The 11590-nt window shown below is 32.9% G+C and overlaps 2 protein-coding genes across 2 annotated transcripts; both read right to left on the bottom strand.

Moving 5' to 3' along the window:
- Nucleotides 1-8359: 8359 nt before the first annotated feature.
- On the bottom strand, nt 8360-9217 carry LOC139425635 (uncharacterized). Its single transcript, XM_071181035.1, has one exon. It carries the CDS (start codon nt 9215-9217, stop codon nt 8360-8362), a length of 858 nt encoding a protein of 285 aa, XP_071037136.1.
- Nucleotides 9218-9994: 777 nt separating this feature from the next.
- On the bottom strand, nt 9995-10858 carry LOC139425634 (uncharacterized). Its single transcript, XM_071181034.1, has one exon. It carries the CDS (start codon nt 10856-10858, stop codon nt 9995-9997), a length of 864 nt encoding a protein of 287 aa, XP_071037135.1.
- Between the last annotated feature and the right edge of the window lie 732 nt (nt 10859-11590).

Genomic DNA, 11590 nt, shown 5'->3' with positions numbered 1-11590 from the left:
TGACGTCAGCACCAGCTAATCTTTATCAGCAAAATGGCAAATTAAGGTTGAGCTAAATCTTATGTTAATGAAAGATAAGTTAATTAAATAAAGATCCGTATCGCAATCGAATTAGGTGAAATTTAGTTCTTTCTCGTCTTTTTCTTTTATTTAACTTAGATTTATTATTTGTTTATGCATTTTATTGTAACAGTGATATATTTTTGTTTTGCTTACCTGGCAACTTCGATGCATAATTAGTTTGCTAATGTTCCACATGGCTTTGTGCTTTTCTTTGTGTTAAGTCTCTGTGCAAAAATATAAAGTGAAAGAATTAAAATCTTTGAGAAAGAATCTTTGTGAAAGAATTTAGAATATGCCACTTCAGAGAATTGATACTTAACGGGCTTGGCTTACTCGAACTAGAATGGAAAGAACAGTTGCTAATGTAAGGAAATGCCACGTTTCAACAACTAATCAGGATCGAGATACCCCCACTACGTCACTTGCTGATATCCCATTGAACAGTAGCTTCGAATGTTGGCAATGTTATCTGTAACTTCAAAGTAAATGCCTAAACTTTCTATTTTCTAAACCTAGATTATTATTTTATCGCTTGTGTAATTCTATGTTAAGATTGCAATTTGCTGATTAAAAATAAATAAAATTTGCTGTTGAGCTCTTGGATTAATATGCAATTTTCTTTTAACTGATGTGTGGTTGCAAACGCAAAGTCATGTGGTCGACTGACTCCAGGAAAAAGTAGGGTTTTTTTTGCTTCATTTTTTAGGAAAAAAAACAAGTGCATTTAAGAATATTATATAGAGGAACCGCTTTTAAAATTTGCAAGAATAGGAAACTGTTCTTGTCGCAAAACTAATTTTAAACATTACCAAGACTAAGACAACCTGTTAACATCCTCTTGTGGTTTTGCTTTTATCGGTAATTTGGCAATTTTCAAACTAATTCTTGTTAATTGAATATTTAATCGGATTATGACATTTTATTACTGACTAATAGTAAAATATAAATGAATATTATCTACTTACTTCCATTCTGAATCACTAAAAGTTATAGCTCAAATTATAGTTTGAATCTTTGAAGTTATAGTTTAAAATTGCAGATGATGATTTGGAATTGAGAAATATCGTGTAATATTACTGGCATATAGTTTGGTCTAAAACTGTAAAATCATTTTTTAACAGCAATTTTATAGTTTTATATTGCAAAATTAACTAAATTAGTTTCTCTTGGAAACGGTTATTCTATTGTTCTCTAAAAGCACAACAATTTTTTAGAGACTTCGAGACACAAACCAATGACCATCTGTATCAATGGCAGAAGTTTAAATCATTTCATTGAGAAAACTCATTTTAAAATTATTTGAGCTACATTCCGATGATAATGTTGAAATGAGCAATGCTTTCCTCATATAAACTCATATTTTTCATCGAAAAAACTGCTTTGCAATATGAAAATACAAAAACCCCGTAAAACTGCCTCAACGTAGGAAGCACATTGACATCCAAAATAGTGCAGCAGGCATCTTGCGTGGAACTAATGCCTACTGCACTATTTTGGATGACAATGTGCTTCCTACGTTGTGGCAGTTTTACGTTTACTTCCAGGACGACAATACCAGCTATCATGTTGCGAGGGTCACCAAGGCTTGGCATGGTGCCAGTGAGGTTAACCGAATGGACTGGCCTGAACAGAGCCTAGACCTGAACACTATCGAGAACCTCTGGGGCAAGTTGGATCGCCGAATTAAGAGGTGTACTACCCGTTCAAAATCGGTGAAAGAACTTACATATCTTATCCAAGACGAGTGGAAATAAATACCACTAGCCGTCACACAAGGAATTGTGGAAAGTATGCCCCGGAGGGTTCAAGCTGTAATAGCCTCTCGTGGAGGCTCTACCAACTATTGATTATGAATAAAGTTTGTCTTTCTTTTCAGTCACACGAGTTCAAATACTTATTGGTAGATAGTGTACATAATGATACCTAGATATGGTAATTACTAGTACACGTTTACTGGCGTAATCGTAAAAGAGGATTGCTTGCTATTAGAAATACACTTTTAATTTTTAAATGATTACAGGCAAATTATGATTACAAGTAACTGATTATTTATAACCAATTCCTGAAATAGATTGCTGGCAATAAATGTCTATAACTGATTATTTGTAATCATCTCCTTTAATTAATTACATTTGCAATCAACTATGCTGAACACAAAATTCAGGTGGTATTTATTCAAGCTCAAAAAAAATTTCTGATTTAGGACATGAATAATCGAAAGTTATTAGTGATGTTTTTACTAATTTAGAAATGGGTTTGAAACCTTACAAGAAACGTTAGTAGTTTAGATTAATAGATAAATTTGCTCTCATCTAGGTAGATGGCATCACATTATAAAATATGTCATCTGCGTTTGAATTTTTTTTTCTGTGTACTGTAATGTTTTGTATACGAAGTTGTTACAAGAAAATAGACCATTTTATATTTAATCTGTAGTAAACAAAAAAACGCCTCTTAGCCTTTTTATGCACATTATCTTTAAAAATAAAATATTTAAAAAATAACGAATTTAGTGTGTTACATGGAAATTTATTTGAAACTTTTGCAGTTTACTTGTAATACTTAGAAACTTGAAATTGCGAATGTGTATAGAAAAATGTACAAGGAGTACTAATTAAAAAACTTAATACAATTCGATTTCAACGAAAGAAAGTTCGAGTACTATTAACTATTAAACTTGTTGTAAAACAATACCATGCAAGCTGATATACTACTCACTGATATTGAAAAGTAGCGTCATTTTCATTATGAACTTAGAGCAAGTTTTTTTTCAGAATTTTAATTTGTTCTAAAATTATTACAATTTTAGTTCATTTATTTCGAATATATTTTGCACTTTTCTTAAATAATAAAGATTTATCGATTGTTGTAAAAAAATATGTATCTCAAGATTTTTATTTTATAAGCTCACACTTGATGTCAAAACAACAACAAAAAAGGAATAAAAAATGAACAAAAAATGAATAAATAAAATAAAATAATAAGAGGATGAGAAATTATGTTCTTCAAATCCAAGTAATTCGTGCATTTATATTGAAATTTTTAAAAATATGAGATTCAAAAAAGATGAAAACCGTTTCCAATTTCAACTACTTTTTTCAATACAAGGTTAACATTATCGTTAACAAGTAAATGTTGTGTCATGCATTCCGTGCTCGAAGTTTTGATTTTTTTTCCAAGCACATTTGATTATTTTACAAATTAATATAATCGTTCATTTTGTTAAAATTAACACAATAACAAAATGTTCTTATAAAAAAATTGTCAATTATATCTTATAAACAAAACAAAAAAATAAAAACAATGTGATAAATATCGGTTTCTAAGAAGAAGAAAAATTTTTAAAAAAAAAGATTAAAGCGGGGCAACCACGGGGGTTTGTGTGAACGGAGCTTCCTAATATTAATGAAAAATTAACTTTCTTCTCGTCATGAATTTATATATTTTCGAACTATCATTCAAATTTTATATATTTTTCTGCCATTGTTTTAACTTTAAATATTAATAGGCAATAATCTTTTTCAGACAAAAACAAGAACTCCATTAAACGGCTATATATTTTAAATGAAATTAAATTCTGGATACAATTTCCTTGCGATTATTTATTTATGCGCTTTTGGTTGGAAAATGAAACTAATTTGGCTGAGCAATATCTCTTTTACTCATCATTCAGAAAATAAATTCGTAACTTGCTTGTTTTGCTTATTGCTTGTTTTTAATAGAAAATTTATAATCATATAATAAAATGCATGTCAAAACCTCGAATATGTTCCTCTCATAAAGTAAGTTAGCGAAACTTATAACGCGATTTTTCTGTAAAAGCATAATTTTCCTCATTATCTTCAATTAAACCCTTAGAAAAGAAATAGTACTGGACAGAGTGACATAAATCTCAAATGTTACTATGTAACGTAAAGACTAACTAAAATTCAGATAATTTTTCAAAAAGAAAAATGCCTCGAAAAATAGGAACCATTGACATTGAAGTACAAAGTTTGCCAAGAAATGGCAGCGAGTGCAAAAGCAATTCTCAAAACATTATTAGCCACAAAAATAGTTTTTCTAAGTTGTTCCTTATAGGATTCATTTTAGGATTGCCTATTGAGTCTACTCTGGAAATTTCTAATTCAAAAAAAATTCGAATCTTGCTTAAGGGATGGTTATATTTAATCTCAATAGCAAAAACAATTATCTATATAATCGCTTTACCATTTATGTACCAATTGATTCCAAATGTTCCTACAATGGTAACATTTTATGCACATACGATTATCGGACTGCTGATAACTATCATTATATTTCTAAAACATCTAAAGTTGCGAAATACCATTAAAAAGCTTTGTGAATTTTCTGCTTCATTAAGACCAGCTGTATATTTAGGCTCAAAAAGAATCATGCTTCATGTAACAGCATCGGCAGTTTCAAGTGTGATATATTTTATCATTAATGTAGTTTACTTCCTTAAAAAAGATAACTTGCATTTATTACTACCTTCTTTCGTAAAGCAAGAGCGTAAAATATATATTGAAAAACTTATTGTTCTTTGTTCAATTGTCGCATTTAATTTGAGCATGTCAACTTGCATATATGTGCTTCTACTTAGTTACAACGCTTATGTAACTCTGGCCAACCTAATTAAAGCTTATGGAGAATATTTTAAGATAAAAGTTAATCGCAAATCGTTTTCAATTCTAGATATATCTCAAATGATGGATGTATTTACCCGAATGACAACAATTATATCAGACGTTGACGATGTTTTAAATTTGTATGCTTTTCTTAATTACTGCGCCATTTTTATTAGTATCTTCAATGCAGTCAGTATAATAGATAGTGATGACAAATCTTATCACAATTCTGCTACATTTATTTACGCAATCTCAATTTTGGTGACAGCATCAAATATAACCATTCTGCTCTCCAGTTGCGGCTACGACATATCTTATCAATCCAATATTCTAAAACAGTTAGCAATGAAATCTACAAATATTTTTATTAGTACTTCACCATCAGTGCTGACTGTGCAAGTGTATAATATGCTATCTGAAGCAATTCGAAACTCGAATTTCGTGATCACTGTCGGCGGAATGATTATTATTAATTACTCATTAATACTAACCATAGCAAGTATCACAATTACATATGGAGTATTAATATTTTAATATGATAAACAAATGCTATAGGGCAGTGGAAGCCCAGTGGCTAGAAAAACGCACTCCGTTTCTCGATTTCACTAAACCACACAGAGTTCGTAAAATCTGTGGAATGGAAAGTCCTGTGGTCGTTCGTTAAGCAATACCATGGATGCAAGGATCTGGAGAAAATTTCCTTCCCCTTCAGATCTACACCTGAATTGAGAAAATTGCCCCACGAAATTAATTTCTTCACGCTAGCAATTCAGAGTATTACAATTGCATGTGATGTGCGAAGTATTATATGCTCTGGTTTCATCAATAATATAATATTGAAAATTAGCAATACATTAAAATTAAATAAATAAATTGTAATAGGAAACATTAGTTATACATTTAAGATAAATAAATAAAGTGCAATACTGAATATTACTATTACATTTAAAGTAAATAAATAAAATTTAACATTGAAAATTAGTACTACATTTAAAATAAATAAATAAAATGTGATACTGAAAATTAGTATTGCATTAAAAATAAATAAATAAAATGCAATAATGATAACATTTGCAGTGTAATAATGTAATTCAGTATGCATTTCATTATATAGATATTACAGTTAAAAACTGTATTATGTAGCTGTAAATAAATTCATTTCTTCAAAGGCAACATTCGCCATGTCGTTATTGGATGCTTGCACTTTAAGAAGACGACCTCCAACGCCCAAACATGTGAGCTATGACGTCAGCACCAGCTAATCTTTATCAGCAAAATGGCGTATTAAAGTTGAGCTGAGACTTATGTTAATTAACGATAAGTTAATTAAATACAGAGCCGTATCGCATATCGAATTAGTTGAAATATAGTTCTTTCTAGTCTACTTCTTTTATTTAACTTAGATTTATTATTTGTTATTGTATTTTATTGTAACCGTGATATATTTTTGTTTTATGTACCTGGCAACTTCGATGCATAATTAGTTTGCTTATGTTCCGCATGACTTTGTGCTTTCCTTTGTGTTAAGTCTCTGTATAAATATATATAGTGAAAGAATTGAAATCTTCGAGAAAGAATCTTTGTGAAAGAATTTAGAATGTGCCACTTCAAAGAATTAATACTTAACGGGCTTAGCTTACTCGAAATGAAATGGAAATAACAGTTGCTAATGTAAACAAATGTCACGTTTCAATAACCAATCAGGATCAAGATACCCGCACTACGTCACTTGCAGGTATCCCATTGAACAGTAGCTTCAAATGTTGGCACTGTTATCTGTAACTTTAAAGTAAATGCCTAAACTTTCTATTTTCAAAACCTAGTTTATTATTTTATCGCTTGTGTAATTCTATGTTAAGATTGTAATTTTCTGATTAAAGATAAATAAAATTTGCTGTTGAGCTCTTGGGTTAATATGCAATTGTCTTTTAACTGATGTGTGGTTGCAAACGCAAAGTCATGTGGCCTACTGACTTCAGGAAAAATTAGTTTTTTTTTTCCCCCTTCCTTTTTTAGAAAAAAAAACAAGTGCATTTAAGAATAATATATAGAGGAACCGCTTTTAAAATTTTCAAGAATAGGAAACTGTTCTTTTGGCAAAACTAATTCTAAACATTACCAAGACTAAGACAACCTGTTAACATCCTCTTGTGGTTTTGCTTAATGGCGCTTTTTGTCAGTAATTTGGCAATTTTCAAACTAATTCTTGTTATTTGAATATTTAGTCGGATTATGACATTTTATTACTGACTAATAGTAAACTATAAATGAATATTATCTACTTACTTTCATTCTGAATCACTTCTTGTAATTTTGATTTGAATTCCTTTTTCTTGATAGTTTTTTTTCATTTCATTTCTCACATTTTTTGGTCTTTGATAATGTGTCGCATTGAATTCTGCTAATTTTCAACTGTTGCGCCATTAATACCTTATAAATAAAATACGAGTCCTTATTAATGCATCTAATTAACTTTCGACTTGGTCTTGAGTCTAAGAAGTCCTTCTTCATCATTTCTCTTACGTGAGTTATTTGAAAAACGCAGTATCCAGGCAATCATTGTAAGTATTTGAGAATATTTCGAAAACCTTCTGTTGTACCATTTTCTCTCTTCCTCAGCAACGAGAAGGGTAGACGATAAGTCAAGACCTTTCCTTTTTTCTTTTGAAACTTCCTCTTCATCTATTTGTACTTCTGATTTTGGCCAATCTTCTTCGCCTTGTCTCAACCATAACGGCCCCTCCCACCACTTGAATCTTAAATAGGCACTAATTGAACAACCCCTTGAAGGTAAATCGGCAGGATTGTGATCTCCGGAAATATATTTCCATGAATCTTTATTCGAAAGCGTTCTGATTTCTCTTACTTGGTTATTAACAAAGACTTCCCAGTTCTCATTCGTTATTATCCAACTGAGAGCAGTTGAGGAATCTGTCCAATAGGTAGTCGGCACACCAAGCAAATCCATTGCCTTCATTACGGAATAGGCGAGTCGTGCTCTAATACAGCATGCAAGTAGCTCAAGTCTGGGAATTGACATCTTGAGTAAAGGAGAGACTCTACTTTTCGCTTGAATAAAATGAACCGTTATAGTTTTGCTTTCAACCCTCCTAAAGGTCTGGTTTCTTAGGACAAGCGCCTTATCTGGGCGTCAGCGGGACGTTGACGTCCCGCTGACGCCAACAAAATACTGGTTTGTTAGCTCAAGGCCTGGTTTCTTAGAACTAGCGCCTTATCTGGGCGTCAGCGGAAAATTGACGTAGAGCTGACGCCAAAAAAATACTTTTTTGTTAGCTCAGCGTGAGCATTCGGTCCAACGCAGACATTATCTCTCATTGCGCATGCGTTAATAACGTAAACAAATAGTTATTTTGAATTTGTATTGATTTTGTTATTGTCGACCAGTGTTTTAGAGCACAAATAATGACTTTGTCCAAGAAAAAACACATTATAGCTGAGCTAAATGAAGAGTGCTATGTTTAATGAAGAAGCTATGTTTAATGTCGAAATCAAAATCTTGGCTGATTTCAATGTGCTGTTGGATGTTGTCCGCCATTGCTTCTGTGGTTAACGTCACGTTGTAATCCAACTGCAGTTGAGTTGAACGGCAATTGTAGTTCAAGATGAGCGTTCGATGACGTATACTATCAAACTCACAAATGGACCAATCAGAGGTTAGCGCTGATTTCCAGCTGACGGCGTCCTGTCCTAAGAAACCAGGCCTTAAGGAATACAACAGCACTGTATGCAAGTTTGCTTGTATCCATAAAGACATGAAGGCTTATTTGCAAGTTGGGCTGGCATACATCAAGACATCGGGGAATTTTAACGCTGGATAGTAACTCTAAATCTTTAATCCAGACTTCAAATTTATTTTGGATTTCTTCTGGAAGTTCTGCGTCCCAACCAATCTTGAGATTCCAAATTTGCTGCACAATAAGCTTGGGAATGTCTGTCACAGGGCATAAAAATCCAAGAGGATCGAATATTTTATTCACAGTTGAAAGAATATTTCTCTTTGTCACATTTTTTTTCGATTCTTCAACTGATTGTATATCACAAAAAAGAGTATATTCGTTTTTATCCCATTGTAATCCCAAAACAGATATGGGTTTCTCAGAATTTTTTATTTCGTAGAAATTGGAATGTTCCCAACCTCTGAGGTCAAAACGGCCACTTTCTAATAAATGTTTCGATTGATGAATGAATGCTATCATTCTTTCTTCAGTTGGCAAAAAGGTAACAGAATTGTCTACATAAAAGGATCTTCGTAAGATGTCGGCCGTTTCCTGCATCTCTATTAGGGCGTTTTCTATCAAGTTATTCAATACAACAGCTAATAGGAATGGGCTGCATGTAAGTCCAAATACAACACGCCGATGTCGGAACACCTTCATTGGTCTTTTTTCAAAGTCCTCCCACCACAAAAAACGGAGAGAATCGCAATCTTCCTTTGAAACAGATATCTGGAGAAATGCCTTTCTGATGTCGGAAACTACGCCAATCTTATCCTTACGGAATCTCATTAATATAGGTGGAATTTCTTCTAGAAGATTTGGGCCTTTCTCCAAACAGTCATTCACGACAGGTGCCCTTTTACATAACAAGAAGCATCAAATACAGGCCTTATTTTGGTTGTGGAATTCTCCTTTATAACGGCTATATGAGGGAAGTAAATAGAGGGACGTTGATGTTCTTCTTCGGGTACTGCTTCTATTATTCCTGATTCTTCCCAATCCTTGAAAACTGCATTGTAATCATTATACTTTTCCTCCCGTATTAACTTCAGAAATGTCGAAATAATTCTTTTCTCTGCAATGTCCCTGTTGTCAATCAACTCTCAATTCGCTTCTTTCCAAGGTAAATGAACCTCTTAACGGCCATCTTCGTTTAAGTTTTGCTAAAATGATCGACAGCTGCTGCTTCCATTTCTTTTCTGGATTTGATTTCAATAGGATCTTTTATACCAAGGATATCCATTTCCCAGAGATTGGCTATTGATGCGTTTTTTACAAACAAGGAAGTTATCAGGTTGGTTGAGGTATGGTCAAATCTCTCCCCAGGCAGTTTACCCATGACTATCAACCCAAATAAATTTCACACGCAATTAGGCCATATTTAAGCTTATGTATGCTCCCGGTAAAAAGTTGGCCGCAAAAATCAGCTTCTATTAAAATTTCTATATCAGGACAATTTTCTCCATAATCTGTTATCCATATTTTGCTTTCTTGCAATTCCTTATTCCAGGAACACTGTTTAAGTCTAGAGATCTTACTGCAAATTTTTGGATGATCCAAACCTTGTCACATGAAAATGTCACATGAAAAATTTCCACTGAGAGCTTCAAGATGTACTTTAAAGAGTTTATGATGCTTCTCCTGAGTATTAAATCCGCCAAACAATGCATGCATGAAACTTTTCATCTCTATTGGATCCAAGCCGAAAGTTTCAGCAGTACTTTCAGGTATGTATGACCTTTGCGATCCACTATCAATCAGAACTCGAACTTGGCGTGTTTTACCTTTTGATTTCAACTTCACAATTAATGTTTGAAGCAACACGTCCTCTGTACTGCAATGGCTTATCAAACTGACTTTTGGCGAGGTCAAGTCGGATTTCTTTTCAGTTATTTTGTTAGCTGGCAATTCTGGACACATATACACCAAATGCCTTTTGCTACACAAAACACATTTTACCCGAGTTTTGCAGAATTTTGATCTGTGTCCAATTTTCAAGCATAGAAAACAACACTTCTTATTACGTAAAATTTCTTGCTTTTGTTCCCAATTAAGTGCTTGAGCGTGAAAGCATTCCTTACTGTCGTGCACTTTGTCACAAAATACACAAGGATGATTTATTTTCTTCTTTTCAAGTGTTCCCGAGAACAAATCATTAGCAGTAGTAAATTGTGGCGATTTCTCTTTTCGTTGGCGACGCTCATTTTCAAAACTGGATTGCTCCAAACGATTTCGATCATTTTCAAAACTGGATTGCACCAAACGAATTCGTTCGTCTCCTTCTACTTGGGTTTTGAGAAATGCGAATAAACTTTTTAACTTTGTGCTGTAAACATTATTTGATGAATCATCTGCATTGGCGCCTGGGTTTCTTAGCCATACTCTAAAAATGTCCTCCGGAATACACGATTCTACAAGTGGAAAAAGCATGGCGGCGCATTTGTCGGATGTTAAGCCAATTGATTCCAGCGCTTTTAGATATGATTCTAACTTATCATACAAACTACTGGTGTTAATTTTATTTTTGGCTCCTTTTGCATTTTAAACAACCAGTTGAAGAAGCTGTCTCACATAAAATTCAATTAACAACTCATCTCGCCCATATCGGGATTTTAAATTTTCAATCGCCTTTTTATAATTCTCACTTGTGGGCGGAAAGCTATCGATTATTTCTCTAGCTCTTGTTCCTTTGCTGATGCATTGTTTTAAGTATTAAAATTTATCCTCATTTTCTAATTCATTATCCTCATGTATTCTTTTGAACTGGCTCCAAAAGGAAAGCCAATCTCTTAACTCTGAACTAAATTTTACCAATTCTATTTTTGGCAATTTCAATTTCCTTTTTGTTGACAACGAGCAACCATCTAAACTTGCTCTATCTAAACTTGCGTTTTTCGCTCAAAATAAACTCGAAATTTACTTTCGCAGAAACCATTTTTTCATTATATTCTTCGATAGCATTATATTCATCATCGTATTTTTGCTGTTCGGAAGTATCTAATAACATGTCACAGATTTCCTTGTCCAATATCGCCAAAGCCTGATGAATTCTTTCTAAGTTAGCGTAATTTTTTCCTCCTGAGGATTTACTTCCGCCAACAATTTAGTTAATGCATTGTAAGTTTTGGTAAAATTGCCTCTAATTGGCGAGCGTTTCTTAAT

Source organism: Parasteatoda tepidariorum, chromosome 5, assembly GCF_043381705.1.
Source record: "Parasteatoda tepidariorum isolate YZ-2023 chromosome 5, CAS_Ptep_4.0, whole genome shotgun sequence".
Lineage (NCBI taxonomy): Eukaryota > Metazoa > Arthropoda > Arachnida > Araneae > Theridiidae > Parasteatoda > Parasteatoda tepidariorum.
This window is presented reverse-complemented; position numbering and strand designations above follow the sequence as displayed.